General features: G+C 46.1%; 1 protein-coding gene across 1 annotated transcript in view; it reads right to left on the bottom strand.

The window, feature by feature from the left end:
* Window positions 1–585: 585 nt before the first annotated feature.
* SLC9A8 (solute carrier family 9 member A8) overlaps window positions 586–20,570 on the bottom strand; it is a 72,588-nt gene continuing 52,603 nt past the window's right edge. Inside the window, exons 11-16 of the mRNA XM_038750572.1 lie at window positions 17,167–17,283; window positions 13,693–13,775; window positions 10,797–10,908; window positions 5,490–5,710; window positions 3,953–4,099; window positions 586–1,109 (exon numbers count right to left, since the gene is read on the bottom strand). Of these exons, the coding sequence (XP_038606500.1) occupies window positions 1,002–1,109; window positions 3,953–4,099; window positions 5,490–5,710; window positions 10,797–10,908; window positions 13,693–13,775; window positions 17,167–17,283 (788 nt within the window). The 3' untranslated portion in view covers window positions 586–1,001. The remainder of the gene's footprint in view (window positions 1,110–3,952; window positions 4,100–5,489; window positions 5,711–10,796; window positions 10,909–13,692; window positions 13,776–17,166; window positions 17,284–20,570) is intronic.

The following is a 20,570-nucleotide window of genomic DNA, read 5'->3' as shown; positions in this document are numbered from 1 at the left end:
CTTGCATTTGGCCCTAAAGGGAGAAACACCGCACAAAGCCTAAGCATGTCTCGCCGGGCTGGTGGAAAGATTCGGAGACGGGGAGGCGGGGGCTCTCCGCCGGCCCCTTGAGAAAGGTGAATTATCTCAGCGTTCACATTCGCTGTCACCGCACTTGGGCCTCTTCTAAAATCTGTACTGTAAACGCTCACAATATTCCCAAGGATCGCTGGAAAGGAAAGTAGCTTTCCTTTCCCTGACCTTTAGCACAATGTGGTGCCTACGTGGGCATAGGCATATTTTTCCTTGGGAGAGGAAAAAAAAAAGGATTTCGAGGGCTTTGCCACTTCATGGAGCACTACTGGCTAGAGCGATCGTGGTATATTAGGCCGCCTCCACGGAAAAATTGCCCAACAAAGATAGCGTGTGGCTACCTGCTCTATTTACCCGGTCCGTCGGGTGAAAGTGAAAATCTGGAAAAGAGCAACTCCCAAAGTGCCTACATGTGTGTAGTAATGGGCCCCTACTGATGTGGGAATTACATCCGGGAATTGAAGTGTGCAAGTGAAGAAACGGCAGATTCTTTAAGGGCAAGGACAGCCAAAGACAAATGGAAAAATTTGACCAGGGAATTGCCACCCAGCTGGGCGTTGATAGGTTATCCTTTCGGTGTCCTCTCCCGAGCGTTTGGCACAGTGCTCTGCTCACAGTAAGCGTTCAATAAACACCCTTGATTGATTGATTGATACCCCAGGCGGCGTCGACACAATTGCGGCGGCTCCGCGGTCCGATGACAACCTCGGTCGGGCAATTCCCGCTTGAAAAGATTTGCCGCGCTGTGCTTTAATGCTGGCGGGGCCTCTGAAGGATGACATAACTTACATTACTGCACCGGTGGCATTTTCGGAGAGGCCTTAAGACGTCCCAAATTGCCTTGCTTTCTCAGCCCCGGGCCCGGAGCGCCGTTGCGGTCTAGCGGGGGTGATCTAAACGGAAACCAGTCAGACCTGTCCTCCTCCTGACTACAGAAGCTCCTGCTCGTCGTCTTCCGAGCCGGACGGTCCCTGCCGCACCTCTTCGTACCACTTGTTGGTGAGCGTTTTCATCTGGATCCGACCATGATGTACGTCCTGAAGCGGGAGACAGGCGGCAGTCGCTGTTGGCGTGGGGCTCAGAAGTCAAAACTGAATTTTGCACTGGATGCTGTACCCTCTGGCCACTGTACCTCGCTCTCGCCTGTCCCGCCGTCGACCCCCGGCCCACGTCATCCCCCGGGCCTGGAATGCCCTCCCTCTGCCCACCCGCCAAGCTAGCTCTCTTCCTCCCTTCAAGGCCCTGCTGAGAGCTCACCTCCTCCAGGAGGCCTTCCCAGACTGAGCCCCTTCTTTCCTCTCCCCCTCGTCCCCCTCTCCATCCCCCCGTCTTACCTCCTTCCCTTCCCCACAGCACCTGTATATATGTATATATGGTTGTACATATTTATTACTCTATTTATTTATTTATTTATTTATTTTACTTGTACATTTCTATCCTACTTATTTTATTTTGTTGGTATGTTTGGTTCTGTTCTCTGTCTCCCCCTTTTAGACTGTGAGCCCACTGTTGGGTAGGGACTGTCTCTATGTGATGCCAATTTGTACTTCCCAAGCGCTTAGTACAGTGCTCTGCACATAGTAAGCGCTCAATAAATACGATTGATTGATTGATTGATTGATTGATTGGTTTTCGCCCCACAGCACTTAGGTCCCTATCCTGAGTTGGTTTATCTTAATGTCTGTCTCCCCCTCTAGGTTGTAAACTCCTTGGGGGGCAGGGTACATAATAATATGCATTTATTTTATTTTGTTAATATGTTTTGAGCCCCTTTCTTCCTCTCCTCCTCGTCCCCCTCTCCACCCCCCCATCTTACCTCCTTCCCTTCCCACATCACCTGTATATATGTTAGTACATATTTGTTACTCTATTTATTTATTTTACTTGTACATATCTATTCTATTTATTTTATTTTGTTAGTATGTTTGGTGTTGTTCTGTCTCCCCCTTTTACACTGTGAGCCCATTGTTGGGTAGGGACCGTCTCTATATGTTGCCAACTTGTACTTCCCAAGCGCTTAGTACAGTGCTCTGCACACAGTAAGCGCTCAATAAATACGATTGATGATGATGATGATGATGTTTTGTTTGGTTGCCTGTCTCCCCCTTCTAGCCTGTGAGCCCGTCGTTGGGTAGGGACCGTCTCTAAATGTTGCCAACTTGTCCTTCCCAAGCGCTTAGTACAGTGCTCTGCCCACAATAAGCGGTCAATAAATATGATTGAATGAATGAAATGCATTTATTAAGTGCTTACTATGTGCAAAGCACTGTGCTAAGCGCTGATACACGTCCACCGACTCCGCTGAACTGCTCTTTCCTAAGCTTGGCACAGTGCTCTGCATACAGAGAGTGCTCAATAAATACCACCGATGGACTGACTGACGACTGGAAGTGTAAATCTCCCTTCCCCGAGAGAATGAGCACGGTCAAAATCCAAGGGTCCATTTCATTGTCTGTCAATTGTAGTGCTTACTGTGTGCAGAGTGCTGTACTAAGCGCTTGGGAAAATACGATTCAACAATGTAACGGCAGCAGCGCAGATGGCCAGATTCCCTTACACTGACCAACACCTCTAAGGGCTTGAGTCTGGCATAATAAGCCAGCCTCCTGGGAAGTAATGGGGAACAGAAAGAGATGTGGTTTGAAAATAAAACAGGACCACAAAGGGTAAGGTTAAACCTAACAGAAGACACATAAAGTACATGAAATTTAGCCAGCATGTGCACCAAGTCACTTAACTTCTCCGTGCCTCAGTTACCTCATCTGTAAAATGGGGATTAAGACTGTGAGCCCCCCGGGGGACAACCTCATCACCTTGTAAACTCCCCAGTGCTCAGAACAGTGCTTTGCACACAGTAAGCGCTTAATAAATGCTATTATTATTATTATCAGGTCAGGATAATGCCGAATTAGCCCGAGGAGGTCCCCCTAAAAAAAAAATCTATCGAGTCACTCGATTCTCCCAAGCTGTTTTGATTGATGCGAACGGGGAAAGGGAAAAACGACGGGTTAAAGCTCTGGGATGAAAACCAAAATTTTGTTCACGAAAGAAATATTCTCCTGTTAATCTCGTACTAAATGTGGCAGCTACAGGACAACCGAAGGGGATGAATTGAATGAATACTTCGCACGGGAGCTTCCTACCTCGGGAGTCTAGGGAATGTGAGCACGTGAAATGGACAAGGCCTCTTGGTTTGCCCGGTCCCCAGAGGAACGGACCAACTCCATTTCATCCACCCGACTGGAGGTTCGCCGCTGCTGATGCCGCAACGGTGCGGGGAAAGGCTAAATTAGCGCCTCTGGAAGTCGTAACACTAACAGGTAAGCAGTGTGGCCCAGTGGAAAGAGCCAGCCCTCAGAGTCAGGACACCTGGGTTCTAATCTCCGCCCGCCACTGGCTTGACACGTGACCTTGGGCAAGTCGCTTAACGCCTCCAGGCCTCAGTTTTCTCCTCTGTACCAATGGAGAGAAGATACCTGTTCTAAGCAGCGTGGCTCAATGGAAAGAGCACGGGCTTTAGAGTCAGAGGTCATGGGTTCGAATCCCAGCTCCACCAACTGCCAGCTTTGTGGCTTTGGGCAAGTCACACATCTATGGGCCTCGGTTACCTCATCTGTAAAATGGGGATTACGACTGAGAGCCCCAAGTGGGACAACCTGATCACCTTGTATCCTCCCCAGCGCTCAGAACAGTGCTTTGCACCTAGTGAGTGCTTACCAAATGCCATTATTATTACTATCTTCCTCCTCTTTAGACTGTGAGCCACGTGCGGGAAAGGACCAGGGTCTAATCTGCCCATCTTGTGCCTATCTCAGTACTCAGTTCAGTGCTTGGGACACATCCCACCGTTACCAGCACCATTACTGCAAGCAAAACCCACCTCCTGCGTCAACCTCCTGGTGAAAAAAGGATTCAGATACTTGGCATCGAGCCACAGGAAGCCTTTGAGATCCTGCCGTTTGATGTAGTGAGCTTCGTACTCTTCTTCGGTAAGCTCCGACAGGTGCTCGGACTCGATGGTGTTACCCTAGGGAGAGGGCGGGAGGAAGATTATTTCCCGTGCTGAGAGTGAAAGACACATAGAACCGGAAAACCGGCACCTCCCCGTCTCCCCCTCCTGCCAACTGATCGCTCCCCATCCCCTGGCCCAAAGTGGCAGGCCCCGCTGCCTCAGTACCCCGCTTCTGGGACCTTTTCTTAAACCGAGCTGAGTTCTGGCCGGTACCGGCCTCCTTCCAGCTTCTTAGAGAAGGGAATCTCTTCTCTAAGGGAATCACGCTTTAGAGAAGCAGCGGGGCTCCGTGGAAAGAGCCCGGGCTTTGGAGTCAGAGGTCGGGGGTTCAGATCAAGTCAGCTGTGTGACTTTGGGCAAGTCGCTTCTCTGGGCCTCAGGTACCTCATCCGGAAAATGGGGATTCATTCTTTCATTCAGTCGTATTTACTGAGCGCTTACTGTGTGCGGGGCACTGGACTAAGCGCTTGGGAAGTCCAAGCTGGCAGCATCTAGAGACGGTCCCTACCCAACGGTGGGCTCACAGTCTAGAAGGTGGAGACAGAGAACAAAACAAAACGTATTAACAAAATAAAATAAATAGAATAAATATGTACAAATAAAATAAATAGAGTAATATGGGATGAAGACTGTGAGCCCCCCGCGGGACAACCTGGTCACCTTGTAACCTCCCCGGCGCTTAGAATGGTGTTTTGCACATAGTAAGCGCTGAATAAATGCCATTATTATTATTATTATTATTTCTTGGAAGGCTGAAAAGCCCACGCTTGTTGATCCTCTCTTCCCGCTTCATGCTGGGGGACCCTTTTCTTCTCAATAAGAACCTCGGTGAAAAGTCCTTATGGCCACCTGTGTGCCCAGCTGGTCCTTATTAGTCCCGGGCCACTTCACCGCGGAAGTCAGCCCCGCTAGGGAAACATCCAAACGCCCAGCGAGGGCTCCGTGTGACTCAGGGAAGTGACTGTTGGCCCTTCCCGGCGGGGGAAGGGACAAACCTCTCCGCCTCCAAGTGGAAGCTTCGGGCCAGGTTTCAAGGCCGGAGAAGGATCCAGGCCAGATCCGGGAGGGAGAACCGGTTCTGTCCGAGGAGATGGAGATCTCAGGGATGATGGGAAACTCCTGGCCGGTCTCCATTTTCAGCTGATCCAGAGCCCGCATGAACCACCACCTAGGCCAACTTTTGATTTTTCAGAGAGCTCCAAGAATGGAAACCCCATTACCTCTCCCAGTAGCCTATTCCGGTATTTTATTAACAGCGAAGTCAAGAGGTTCTCGTACGGCCAAACAGAATCTTTCCCACTTCTTCATTCCCCAGAACAAACGGTTAGTATCTGCCCCTTAAAACAACCTTGAAGATAGTTATTCAATCACCTCCTTTTCGTCCCCAAACGCAGTCAACGCCTACCATTTTTTCTGTTTTGCTGAGATTGATATCCTTCTTGTTCTTTTTCCGCACTTTGGAATCTTCGATATCGATCAGTCGGATGAGGGGCATCGTTCCCCCTCCCAAAAGCAAGATGGTGAACAGGACGATGATGATTGTCGTGGTCCCGATCAGCTGCCGCTTCTCGATGGGTTCCAAACCTAAATGGAGGCTCAGGGCATAGGGAATTGCCCCACGTAAACCTGGACACAGAGAGAGGGATGGAGGGATGGAGGGAGGGAGAGAGAGAGGACAGGAGAGAGAGAGGAGAGGCAACATTAAAAGGAATAACTGGTGGCAAGAACTGCTCTCAATATTTTGAAAATTTGACAAAATGGTAACAGAGCTGAAATAAGTCACCTTACAGCTCTCGAAGAACATCTTCTTACAGTAGAATTGAATTTCAGATATTGACAGAAATTCCCACAGCACATTTCCCATTTTCTTTCATTTTTTTTTTCCTGAATAATGCTCCCACCCCTGAGAAAAGGTATTGGGTCGGGGAAACTGGGATCTAAAGCGGTTAGGTGACTCAACTTTCAAAAGTCATCCAAAGTGCCAATGCCTCCTTAGCCAGAACACCCCATTTCGCCCGAGGCCAATGTGAAATGTCAGTTCTTTCGCACTGTATGTTCCCAAGCGCCTTAGTACAGTGCTCTGCACACAGCGTTCAATAAACTGATTGATTGATGGAGTGGAGCTGCTTAAATTCAGATGTACCCTAAAAACACATCGCCATACCTGTGGGACTTGGTAGAGACTACAGATTGAGCTTGACTTCCAGAGTAGTTCCTTTTTTTAAATGGTATTTATTAAGCATTTACTATGTTCCAGGAAACTGTAATAATAATAATAATGATAATAATAATAATAATAATAATAATAATAATAATAATAACGATGGCATTTGTTAAGCGCTTACTATAGGCAAAGCACTGTTCTAAGCGCTGGGGAGGTTACAAGGTGATGAGGTGGTCCCACTGGAGGCTCACAGTCTTAATCCCCATTTTACAGATGAGGTAACTGAGGCCCCGAGAAGTGAAGTGACTTGCCCAACATCACACAGCTGACAGTTGGCGGAGCCGGGATTTGAACCCACAACCTCTGACTCCAAAGCCCGGGCTCTTTCCACTAAGCCAAGCTGCTTCTCTCAACTGTACTACTGTACTCTCTTCGTATTTATTGAGCGCTTACTGTGTGCAGAGCACTGTACTAAGCGCTTGGGAAGTACAAGTTGGCAACATAGAGAGACGGTCCCTACCCAACAGTGGGCTCACTCTGCTACTCTCAACTGTGCCTCAGTTCCCTCATCTGTAAAATGGGGATTAAGACTGTGAGCCCCACATGGGACAATCTGATCACCTTGTACTTGTACTTCCCAAGCGCTTAGTACAGTGCTCTGCACACAGTAAGCGCTCAATAAATACGATTGATTGATTGATAGATACATGTGCGTACAGTCTCAATCACCATTTTACAGATGAGGTAACTGAGGTGCAGAGAAGTGAAGTGACTTGCCCAAGGTCACACAGCAGATACACGTGCGTACAGTCTCAATCCCCATCTTACAGATGAGGTAACTGAGGTGCAGAGAAGTGAAGTGACTTGCCCAAGGTCACATAGCAGATACATGTGCGTACAGTCTCAATCCCCATTTTCCAGATGAGGGAACTGAGGCGCAGAGAAGTGAAGTGACTTGCCCAAGGTCACACAGCGGATAAATGTCGGAGCTGGGCTTAGAAACCATGATCTTCTAGACTGTGAGCCCATTGTCGGATAGGGACCGTCTTTATATGTTGCCGACTTGGACTTCCCAAGCGCTTAGTACAGTGCTCTGCACACAGTAAGCGCTCAATAAATACGATTGACTGATTGATTTGGACTTCCCAAGTGCTCAATCCAGTGCTCTGCACACAGTAAGCGCTCAATGAATACGATTGATTGATTGACTTGGACTTCCCAAGTGCTCGGTCCAGTGCTCTGCACACAGTAAGTGCTCAATAAATACGATTGAATGAATGACCGAATGAAGTGGCAGAGCTGGGATTAGAACCCAGGTCCTTCTGACTGCTCAATAAATCCACCGGAGTGATTGGATGATTTCAGTGTCTGTCCCCCCAGCTCGATCAGAAGCTAGCTTAGCCTCGAAGGCAGGTTCACATCTACGAACTACTCTCCCCGTGCTGAGCGGAGTGCTCTGCACACGGTGGGTGCTCAATAATGGGATGCGCCTATTTTCTAACCCGAAACAAAATGTACGGTGACTGGTAATCTCTTCTAGGTCCTAGATCATCATCATCATCAATCGTATTTATTGAGCGCTTACTATGTGCAGAGCACTGTATTAAGCGCTTGGGAAGTACAAATTGGTAACATATAGAGACAGTCCCTACCCAACAGTGGGCTCACAGTCTAAAAGATAATAATAATAATAATAATAATAATAATGATGGCATTTATTAAGCGCTTACTACGTGCATCGGTGGGTGCTCAATAATGGGATGCACCTATTTTCTAGCCCGAAACAAAATGTACGGTGACTGGTAATCTCTTTTAGGTCCGAGATAATAATAATAATAATAATGATGGCATTTATTAAGCGCTTACTACGTGCATCGGTGGGTGCTCAATAATGGGATGCACCTATTTTCTAGCCCGAAACAAAATGTATGGTGACTGGTAATCTCTTTTAGGTCCGAGATAATAATAATAATAATAATGATGGCATTTATTAAGCGCTTACTATGTGCCAAGCACTGTTCTAAGCGCTGGGGGGTTTACAAGGTGATCAGGTTGTCCCACAGGAGGCTCGCAGTCTTAATCATCATCATCAATCGTATTTATTGAGCGCTTACTATGTGCAGAGCACTGTACTAAGCGCCTGGGAAGTACAAGTTGGCAACATATAGAGACAGTCCCTACCCAACAGTGGGCTCACAGTCCAAAAGGATGATGGCATTTATTAAGCGCTTACTATGTGCAAAGCACTGTTCTAAGCGCTGGGGGATACAAGGTGATGAGGTTGTCCCACGGGGGGCTCACAGTCTTCATCCCCATTTCACAGATGAGGGAACTGAGGCACAGAGAAGTGAAGTGACTTGCCCAAAGTCACACAGCTGACAAGTGGCAGAGCCGGGATTTGAACCCATGACCTCCGACTCCAAAGCCTGGGCTCTTTCCCACTGAGCCACGCTGCTTCTCTAATCCCCATTTTACAGATGAGGCACAGAGAAGTTAAGTGACTGGTATGCGCCTTAAGGGCAGGGATCATGTCTACCAACTCTATGGGACCGTGCTCTTTCAAATGTTTAGTACAGTGCTCTATAATCAATAGGTGCTCAACAAATACCATTGATCAGTTTGACTGTAAACCTCTATCATCATTTTTTCATACGGCGCTCTGACAGTGTTTCCGCGGGAAATTGCTTTTGAGGTATCAATAGGATGGATATTTTCCAGCTTGGGTGAGCAATAGAGATTTTCACCTTTCAGGTTTCCAGAGACAAAGACTTGGGAGTCCGAGGTCATGGGTTCGAATCCCGGATCCGCCCCATGTCTGCTGTGTGACCTTGGGTAAGTCACTTCACTTCTCTGAGCCTCTGTTACCTTTTGATGTAGTCATTCATTCATTCATTCAATCGTATTTATTGAGCGCTTACTGTGTGCAGAGCACTGGACTAAGCGCTTGGGAAGTACGGGAATATGAGGGTGGAATGAGGAAGATGAATCCAGGACAGTGCCAAGGTTATGGATTGGTGAGCTAGGGAGGATGGGTGGTGTGATCTACAGTGTTAGGAAAAACATGGGGAGGACAGGATTTGGTTGGGAAGATCATCATCATCATCAATCGTATTTATTGAGTGCTTACTGTGTGCAGAGCACTGGACTAAGCGCTTGGGAAGTACGGGAATATGAGGGTGGAATGAGGAAGATGAATCCAGGGCAGTGCCAAGGTTATGGATTGGTGAGCTAAGGAGGATGGGTGGTGTGATCTACAGTGTTAGGAAAAACATGGGGAGGACAGGATTTGGCTGGGAAGATCATCATCATCATCAATCGTATTTATTGAGCGCTTACTGTGTGCAGAGCACTGGACTAAGCGCTTGGGAAGTACAGGAATATGAGGGTGGAATGAGGAAGATGAATCCAGGGCAGTGCCAAGGTTATGGATTGGTAAGCTAGGGACGATGAGTGGTATGATCTACAGTGTTAGGAAAAACATGGGGAGGACAGGATTTGGCTGGGAAGATCATCATCATCATCAATCGTATTTATTGAGCGCTTACTGTGTGCAGAGCACTGGACTAAGTGCTTGGGAAGTACAGGAATATGAGGGTGGAATGAGGAAGATGAATCCAGGGCAGTGCCAAGGTTATGGATTGGTAAGCTAGGGACGATGAGTGGTATGATCTACAGTGTTAGGAAAAACATGGGGAGGACAGGATTTGGTTGGGAAGATCATCATCATCATCATCAATCGTATTTATTGAGCGCTTACTGTGTGCAGAACACTGTACTAAGCGCTTGGGAAGTACGGGAATATGAGGGTGGAATGAGGAAGATGAATTCAGGACAGCGCCAAGGTTATGGATTGGTGAGCTAGGGAGGATGAGTGGTATGATCTACAGTGTTAGGAAAACCATGGGGAGGACAGGATTTGGTCGGGAAGATGAGGCGTTCGGGTTTTTTTATGGCGTTTATTACGCGCTTACTATGTACAAAGCACTGTTCCAAGCGCTGGGGAGGCTACAGGGTGATCAGGTTGTCCCACATCATCTGTAAAATGGGGATTAAGACTGTGAGCCCCCCGTGGGACAACCTGATGGCCTTGTATCCCCCCCCGCCTGGCGCTTAGAACAGTGCTTTGCACATAGTAAGCGCTGAACAAATGCCATCATTAATCAATCAATCGCATTTATTGAGCGCTTACTGTATGCACAGCACTGTACTAAGTGCTTGGGAAGTACAAGTTGGCAACATATAGAGACGGTCCCGACCCAACAGTGGGCTCACAGTCTAAAAGGGAGAGAAAGAGAACAAAACCAAACATACTAACAAAATAAAATAAATAGAATAGATGTGTACAAGTAAAATAAATAGAGTAATAAATATGTACAGACATATATACATATATACAGGAGCTGTGGGGAAGGGAAGGAGGTAAGATGGGGGGATGGAGAGGGGGACGAGGGGGAGAGGAAGGAAGGGGCTCAGTCGGGGAAGGCCTCCTGGAGGAGGTGAGCTCTCTCTCACAACACACAGTTCTTCTCTTCAGGAGATGGCACTTACCGCTAAACCACATGATGAACATCATCTTTGGGGTGATCTTATGGTCTCGGAAGAAATTCAGGAGGTAGGAGAGGGGGAAAATGTTCACGGCTCTGCCGAACAGCACAAGCACCTGTCAAGAGCAGGCAAATCATTCTCAGCGTCAACAGAAACTCCTGACTCTGCAAGCCGCGGCTGGTGAACTCAGCCCCTGTGGCGGTGAACGCGTGCTCCAGGAAAACAGATACAAACGGTACAAAGTCCCCTGACATTTCAGAGTCATCCAAAGGGTGCGGCATTTTAGATTTGGGCTTCCATCCATCTGTAAAAGGATCGAGCCACCCATTCCTCTAGACTGTAAGCTTGTTGTGGGCTTATCATAAATAATCATTTATTATTATATTATATATTATTTATTATATTGTAGTATATATTATTATTTTATATAGCATATATTATATTATATATTATAAATAATTATTATAAATAAATTTGTTTATTTATTTTACTTGTACATATCTATTCTATTTTATTTTGTTACTATGTTTGGTTTTGTTCTCTGTCTCCCCCTTCTAGACAGTGAGCCCACTGTTGGGTAGGGACTGTCTCTATATGTTGCCAACTTGGACTTCCCAAGCGCTTAGTACAGTGCTCTGTACACAGTAAGTGCTCAATAAATATGATTGATTGGCTATTAATTACATATATATTATAATCATTATATTATATTGTTATATTATTATAATTATATTATAATAATTGTATGTTATATTATTATTATTTATATATTATGTATTATGTATATGTTGTGGGCTTATATTATTAATATAAATAATAATAATATGTATGATAATAAAATAATAATGGCATTTGTTAAGCGCTTACTATGTACAAGGCACTCTTCTAAGCACTGGGGAGGATACAAGGTGATCAGGTTGTCCCACAGGGGGGCTCACAGTATTAATCCCCTTTTACAGATGAGGTAACTGAGGCCCAGAGAAGTGAAGTGACTTGCCCAAAGTCACACAGCTGACAATTGGCGGAGCCGGGATTAGAACCCACATCCTCTGAATCCCAAGCCCTTTCCACTGAGCCACACTGCTTCTCTATTTGTTTTTTTTATTGTTATGTTGTCCTCCCCCAAGGACTTAGTACAGAACTTTGCACACAGTAAGCGCTCAACAAATACGACTGAGTGAATGAATGAATTAAAATCCGTTTCTGACCTAGAATAGGAACTAGAGACAGAGACGCTGCCAATGATTGTACTTTCCTAATGCCCAAGGAGCGTTTGGAGATATCGAGAGATTCTTTTTGGCCCACTCTCGCTTTGGACCAACTTCCCGAATCGTCTTCCTAACCGCTGGCGTCCAGCGGAACCGAGAAGCCGCTATGTATAATTCATTCACATTAATGTCTGTCTTCCCCTCTAGACTGGAAGCTCGTTGTGGGCAGGGGTGTCTGCTCATTCCGTTGTATTGTGCTCTCCCAAAGCTTAGCAGAGTGCTCTGCACATTCGTTCATTCAGTTGTATTCACTGAGCGTTTACTGTGTGCAGAGCAGTGGACTGAGCGCTTGGGAAAGTACAGTACAACAGACACTGCCCCTGCCCACAATGAGCTCACAGTCTAGAGGGGGATACACACAGAAAGCGCTCAATAAGTACGATTGATAATATTGTTCACTGCAGGGTCCAATCCATCCATCAATCAATCAATGGTATTTATTGAGCACTTACTGTGTGCACAGCACTGTACTAAGCGCTTGGGAAGTACAAGTTGGCAACATATACAGTCCCTACCCAACATCATCATCATCATCAATCGTATTTATTGAGCGCTTACTATGTGCAGAGCACTGTACTAAGCGCTTGGGAAGTACAAATTGGCAACATCTAGAGACAGTCCCAACCCAACAGTGGGCTCACAGTCTAAAAGGGGGAGACAGAGAACAAAACCAAACATACTAACAAAATAAAATAAATAGAATAGATACGTACAAGTCAAATAAATAAATAAATAGAGTAATGAATATGTACAAACATATATACATATATACAGGTGCTGTGGGGAAGGGAAGGAGGTAAGATGGGGGTCTGGACGGTGCCTGGCATATTTTGAGCAGCTTAGTCACACTGTACTCTCCCAAGCGCTTAGTACAGTGCTCTGCACCCAGAGTAAGCGCTCAATAAATACGACTGATTGCTTCTGACGATCAGTACAGAGGTGGCGACTGTATTTTGGCAATTAGGGTGAGCAGCTGCTAAGAAAACCACAATGCCAACCGGCATGCACACACCCAAAGAAACTGCTCACTAATCCCCACCTGAGATGGTCCTTGCCCTGTCTTGCCCGACTGACTCAAGTGATTTTGTAGATTTGGCTCTCAGGTGCTGGGAAGGCCCGGGAGACACGAGTCCTGGGTTCGAATCCCGGCACCGGCTTTGCGGTGGGGCCTTGGACAAAGTCACGTACCTTCCCTGTGCCTCGGTATCCCCATCCGTACAATGGAGATTCGACACCCGTTCTCCCTCCCCTGACACATGTGGGACCAGGACCCTGTGGACCTACTTATCTTGCATTCACCCCAGCGCTTAGTACAGAGTAAGAGACAAAATTACCCATTCAGACAGCGGCTCTTTTAATGGGAAAGATGGACAGGGAAGAAGAGATACGCTATTCCAAATGTCACTGAAAGAAATGAGTTCTGGAAGCCTCGGTTTGTTTCATTTCACTCTTAAAAAGAAACTGAAAGTCACTCTGAAAATGACTCAAAAGGGGTTTCATAAAAGCCAAGGCTCCCTAGACTGTAGGGAGCAAATTGGTGAGCTTTCTTAAATTGCCGGCATGCCCGTCTTCACCTTGGTGAAACTAGGGCCTAGGTGAACAGTGCAATGGGAGCAAAGGAAGGTACTTACAATGCACCAGATGACGAAGGAAATTTCAAACTTGTGCGGGAAACTGAAAATCGACAGACCAAGGAATGCGAACACACATGTTTCTGAAACCAAAGGAGAAAAACTCTCAGCCCCAACTACCTTCTTCGATGCTGCGAAAGACACAAAACAACTCAAACCCCTGACCTAGCGAGGCAAATCCAATAGAGCGATTTGCTCTCTTCCGTAAAGGTCCGCGACTGCCATCCTGCCAGTATTTCGACCGTTTCCCACATCCCACAGATAGGGAACAACAAGCAGAAACTTCCTGTGATTCGGAACTTCTCATTCAACAGGCCGGCTGTTTAAATGTTTTCCCAAAGGGGCACCTGTCGGCTAGGGACACGACGACTCTACAATCAATCCGTCCCTTTACTGAATTGAACATTGTGGCCAGAAAGGAGTGACAGTAGGAATTAAACAGGGTGTGTATGTGTGTGTTTGTGGGAGAGAGAGAGTGTGTTAAAAGCACTGGTTGCTCTAATCCAGCTTTCTCAGAAGGATGTCACAGCAGGCTGGACTTGGCCTATTGATGAGTAGTTTTACCCACCAAGATACAAGTGTGTCCCTGTCCCCTCCGTGCTACCCCAAATCCCATCCCCCTTGTCCTGTCGTCATCCTCCTTCCCCGCTGCTGCAGTGGTTTACTTGTTTTGATGTCTGCCTCCTTGTTTCTAGACTGTGAGCCCGTTGTTGGGCAGGATTGTCTCTATCTGTTGCCAAATTGTACTTTCCAAGCGCTTAGTACGGTGCTCTGCACACAGTAAGCGCTCAATAAATACCATTGATTGAATGAATGAATGGCCAGGATCTGTTCCCACAAAGAGTTACGCTCCCCACCCTCTGCTTCACGTGCAGCCACAGACGACAATTATCCTCTATTTTCAGGGTGACAGCATTCCCTTAAATGGGCAGTTTTTGAAATTGGTGCTCTCCTTAATTGCGGCCGCTGCTCAAATCGTAACAAGGCCCAAGGACAAGAAGCAACCTGGGAACCGTATGGATTAAAACCGAAGAATGACTAAAGCCTGAAACTCATCAGAGAGTTAGGTAATTAAAAACCGCCTTGGACTACTTATGGTTGGACTGCTCGGGTTAGTTCAGGGGGCATCGACCCGCTCCGTGCTCAGTATACCGATGGCTACCTGATAAACAGTCTGGTATGGCAAAGTTTACTCTGCTGTTCTTGCTGGAACCTGGAGATTCATTCGTTCAATTGTATTTATTGAGCGCTTACTGTGTGCAGAGCACTGTGCTAAGCGCTTGGGAAGTACAAGTCGGCAACAGATAGAGACGGTCCCTACCCAACAACGGGCTCACAATCTACAAGGGGGAGGCAAACAACAAAACAAAACATGGAGACAGGCGTCAAAATCGTCAGAACAAATAGAATTAAAGCTACTTGAGATAATAATAATAATAATAATAATGGCATTTATAAAGTGCTTACTATGTGCAAAGCACCGTTCTAAGCGCTGGGGAGGTTACAAGGTGATTAGGTTGTCCCACAGGGGGCTCACAGTCTTAATCCCCATTTGACAGATGAGGGAACTGAGGCCCAGAGAAGTGACTTGCCCAAAGTCACACAGCTGACAATTGGCGGAGCTGGGATTTGAACCCATGACCTCTGACTCCAAAGCCCATGCTCTTTCCACGGAACCATGCTGCTTCTTTGCTGAATGATCAAAGCCCTTATGTCTTAAAATCCGAATGGGCCATACCCGATCTACTTTCTGATTCAGTGCACCGTGATCATAAACAAGGTCGGCTCTTACACGATCTACGATTCATTTTGGCTTTCAAAGTCATTACAAAGCGCACACTGTGAGATGAGTTTCCTGGTTCCAGCCGGGCTGCTCTGATACTATTGCCGAGCTTAGGCGGTGGCTTCACTCTTGAGGAGCTGGCCCTGGGCTATCTTTGTGGTTTGGAGTTCACTTTTCAAATCATTTCAGCTGTTCATCTCTGAATTCCTCCTAGGCTGGAGATGGCCAATTTTTAAGACCCGGCCTGCCCGTTGTACTCTTTATGCAGGCTTGCTCTGGTTCACGGAATGGAAGACTGAAGATTTTTTTGATTTGTTTTTGTTACCCCTTAAGTAGGTCCAGAATTCTGTGGCGCTTTGGCCGCTGCCACGCTCAGGACCGGAAGAGAAAGAGGCACCGATAACTCCTCAACTCGCTTCAGTGAGCCAAAGCTGGTAGCTCAGAGCCTAGCACTGCAACCGTTGAGGAGCCTGGGTTATTTTCACTTCAGTTCTTTGACCCTAAGTGGGTTTTGGATGTAAAATCCTTGCAGGAGCGTCAGAATGGGCTGCATCCCTGTCCGCCTGCTCCCTGGGGCACCCGCTGTCCCGGTGAGAACTGGTCGGGATGAGAGTGTGAGGGGTGCTATATCAAACGCTAGCCCTGGAATCGATTCCTCCGTGGGGATTCCCTGTCTTGGACCGACATTTTCCCCCTCGCCCTCTATCGCCTTTACGAGATTGGATGAAACCCTGCTAAACTGACCACGGCGACACTCGTCTTTCCCCCAAAGTCTTCCCCAACTTTCACGTTAATGTGAGCGCCAAGAGCTTTCCATCTCTTAACCGTGACTATTTTAAGGATATTTGCGATCCATCTACCCAACATCAACTCCTCCTTTCTTTGCAACATCACGTGCCCCTGCCCAGACCCTCCATCCTCAATGTAATTCTATCCTCTTATCTGGTCTCCCACCTCTTCCCCTTCCAGGAATGGCATTTCCTAGACATACCACTTAGGGTACATGACTCCATTTGCAGCCTCCTAGTGAATCCCCTATCCCCCCGGGGGTCGAAGATCGGAGGCCTTCAAATTTCTGCTCTGGCCCACGCCCCTCTTCTTGGCTCTTTTAGCTTCCCACACTCTCTATCACAGTCAAGTTTAGCTTGTAGAGCCCTGCGCCTGAGTTGTCTTCTCCCACTTTTTGAATCTTTACCCCTCAAAGCATTTCCCTGTTCCTCTCTGCCCATCCCCGTTCTCCTTCAGCGAGTTTTCCCTGATGAATCCCTCTACCCCCCTCCCCGCCCCACAGCACTTGTGTATAAATGTACATATTTATAATCATAATTCTATTTATTTTATTAATGATGCGTATGTCTCTATAATTCTACTTATTTATAATGATGCTACTGATGCCTGTTCATTTGTTTTGATGCCTGTCTCCCCCCTTCTAGACTGTGAGCCCATTGTGGGCAGGGATTGTCTCTGTAGCTGAATTGTACTTCCTAAGCACTTAGTACAGTGCTCTGCATACAGTAAACACTCAATACATATGATTGAATGAATGAATCCCATTTGCTTTTTTAATCTCCCATTAATGCCACTATTATCAATTCATTATACCCATCCCATCCACCTATCTTCTTTCATGCAAGGGAACGCTGCATGTCAGCACGCAGGAGAAATCGGGAAGGTGAAGGAACAGAACCTACCACACATGAAGGCAACGGTTCGAAGGGTTTGTTGCATCAAGATCTGGGTAACTGGAGAAAGATTATGGTGTGTGTAATGGGACATCACAATGCCAGAGAACAGGATGGCCATGATACCTGCAAAAACATTTTTAAATGATGTTATCGCAAACAGAAAACGGGGGCCAGAAAAATCACCTACCCCATGTGACTAAATAACACTGTTGCCTTTTTTTCTCCAAGATTTCAAACACCTAAGAGATTTGGTCTTTCACTGGAAGAATTCAAACAAAAATTAGGTGACCTTCTCAATGCTGCTACAAGACAAGCATGCAAATCTTCCGGCTGGAAAAGAGCTTAAAAGGGCTTCCATTTCCACTCCTGCCTTCAGGAAGTACGTGATTTTTAACTAACTGAGACAGAAGAAAATCTATACTGATTAAAAGATGTACTTTGAAAAAGATGTCACAATATTCCTAGGAATGTTCTTTCTTGCCTAATGGTGGCACCTGTTAAGCACTTACTAAGTGCCAAGCACTGTACTAAGCACCAGGGCTGACACAGTCTCCGTTCCTCATCCGGCTCATCCTTTAACACAGGGGGAGAACAGGAATTTTATCCCTGTTTTACAGATGGAAAAACTGAGGCACAGAGAAATTAAGGGACTTGCCCATGGTCACACCACGTAAGCGGAAAACCTGGGTAATAATAATGTTGGTATTTGTTAGGTGCTTACTATGAGCCAAGCACTGTACTAAGCGCCAGGGCTGACACAGTCTCCATCCCACATTGGGCTCATGCTCTAACATGGGGGGGAGAACAGGAATTTTATCCCTGTTTTACAGATGGACAAACTGAGGCACAGAGAAATTAAAGGACTTGCCCAAGATCACACCAGGTAAGTGGAAAAGCTGCGTAATAATAATAATAATGCTGGTATTTGTTAGGCGCTTAGTATGTGCCAAGCACTGTTCTAAGCGGTGGGGTAGATACAAGGTCATCAGGTCATCCCACGTGGGGTGCAGTCTTAATCCCCATTTTACAGAGGAGGTAACTGAGGCACAGAGAAGCTAAGTGACTTGCCCCAGGTCACACAGCGGACAAGAGGTATTAAAACCCAGGTCCTCTGTCACTCAGGCTTGTCTCTTTCAACTTGGCCACACAGCTTTTCGCCTCTAAACGAATCCCTGGAATTTACTTTTTCAATTTATTTTGCATTTGTATTGACCTCAGTGGAGTTGAAATACGATTGATTGATCGAAGGAAAGAAAGTGTCATTAGCTTTGGGTTTCAGATCAATGAAAATGCAACAAATACAGTACCTCACAACTTTCCCCAGTGAGGGGATTACTTATAACTTATAACTGTAGTCGTCAGGATTGCCTGAAGACCTGTTCTGGAAAAAGCACCATACTAGGTCCTCTAGATTGTAAGCTCATTGTGGGCAGGGAATGTGTCCACCAACTCTGTTATACCGTTATATTGCACTCTCCCAAACTCTTAGTAGAGTGCTCTGCACACAGTAAGTGCTCAATAAATACGATCGATTGATTGATTTGGAAATATTCAGAAATCTAAGATACCATCCCTGCCTTTCAGGAGTTTATTACAACCTAATGGAGAAGTCAAGCACACATACGATGATGAACAGACAGTCGTTCAGTGTACACGACCAGAGAAAAGCATAATGAATAATAAAATACATCAGGAGAAACACTGATTCGTGAATTTGGTGGGGGACACATCAGCGAAGACAGGAAGGCTCTGAAGTAGGGAAATGATCTGGCTTGGGGCTAACGACGACAGCACCAATAATTGACTATTATAATTAGCTCCAAAGACAGTGAACCGTGAAAATAAGGCACCGTAATTACACTCTAAAACCCGTTCTACTGTGTTCCGTAAACCTAATTTTGGGAACTGATGTTTCCAATTGAAAAGTAAATCACATGTAATTCAGCGAAGCCACTTCAACGGGCAAGTCTATTGCATAAACATCACCACCTCGACATAATGGAGAAAATAACGCAGCAAGGAAGCCGTTAATTATGCAGCAATTGCCGGAACTGGTATCTATTCTGAGGAATTAACTAATCCCTTTGTCGCCTCACGTTTTTGTATAAAGGAAACCAAGGAAATGAAACCCAAAAATGGCCCTTCCATTAAAAAGCCGGGCAAATAGTAGAGCAGAAAAGAAGGAAAAATAATCAGGGACAGGAAATCACTTGTTTTTCCTCAACTCTATCCTCTTTTGCTCCTTACCATAATTGTTATATTATAGATTGTACATATGTTCTATTGGCTATATTGAGGTATTAGGATTCAGAGGTGCCAATCTTTCATTTTGAGGGCATTTGAGGGTGAAAAGGGGGCAGGCTTATTGAGCGGGGTGAGGGGTTGGATTCAAAGAGCGTAGGGCCCAGAAGAAGCAGAAAACGCCCACCACTTGCATTTTAGAGATGCTATTGATTCTGCTGTCCGCTCCCAAGCACTTAGTACGGTGCTCTCCACATTCTGAGGGACTCAAAACTACTGACTGATTGCTAGATTTCTTCCATTACTGAACAGCTCGCCCTGGAAAATATTTCTTCACGCACAATCTTTCAGGAAGACAAGTCAATTTACAGCCCAAAATACTAACTTGGGTGAATGGACCTATTTCTTCCAGATAATAACTGATGGGATATTTTCTGGAAGCAGGGGAAAAATAATGTACCTGGGCTCCTGTCACGAAGAATGCTCACGTTAGTAAACTCTGCTCATGACGAATGCTCATTCACGTTACAGCTCTCAAGCGCTTAAGACAGCGTTCTACACATTCATTCAATCGTATTTATTGAGTGCTTACCGTGTGCAGAGCACTGTACTAAGCGCTTGGGAAGTACAAGTCGGCAACATAATAATACACATAGTAAGCGCTTAATAAATACCACTGATGATGAGGGATGAGCATCGGTTAAATCACATGCCACCCTTTCTCCTCAATCGCTGGGTTTTTCAAGAGTTGACCATTTAGCTCACGTGATTCCTGGCATTAAATAGAACAATTCTATGAATTATAATAGGTGATGTGTTTGGTTTTGGGAACCAATCACAGTGAAACCTGAATAACAGGGGAAAGAGTAAGGGAGTGAGGGAGAGATGGAACCATAGGAAGAAAGAGGATTGCCTTCCTCCTCATGTCACACTAACTAGAAATCTGGTGTCAGAACTGGGGTGATGGCAAGTTTAATAATGATAATAACAACGATACTAATAACTGTGGTATTTGTTAAGCCCTTACTACGTGCCAGCCACTGTTCTAAGCGCTGGGGTAGATACCTCATCTGTAAAATGGCGATGAAGTCTGTGAGCCCCATATGGGGCAGGGACTGTGTCCAACCTGTTGACCTTGTATCTACCTCGGTGCTTAGAAGAGAGCTTGG

The sequence above is a fragment of the Tachyglossus aculeatus genome, chromosome 8 (assembly GCF_015852505.1).
Source record: "Tachyglossus aculeatus isolate mTacAcu1 chromosome 8, mTacAcu1.pri, whole genome shotgun sequence".
NCBI classification, from domain to species: domain Eukaryota; kingdom Metazoa; phylum Chordata; class Mammalia; order Monotremata; family Tachyglossidae; genus Tachyglossus; species Tachyglossus aculeatus.
The sequence above is the reverse complement of the archived record's forward strand: the minus strand, read 5'-3'. Positions and strand labels throughout refer to the sequence as shown.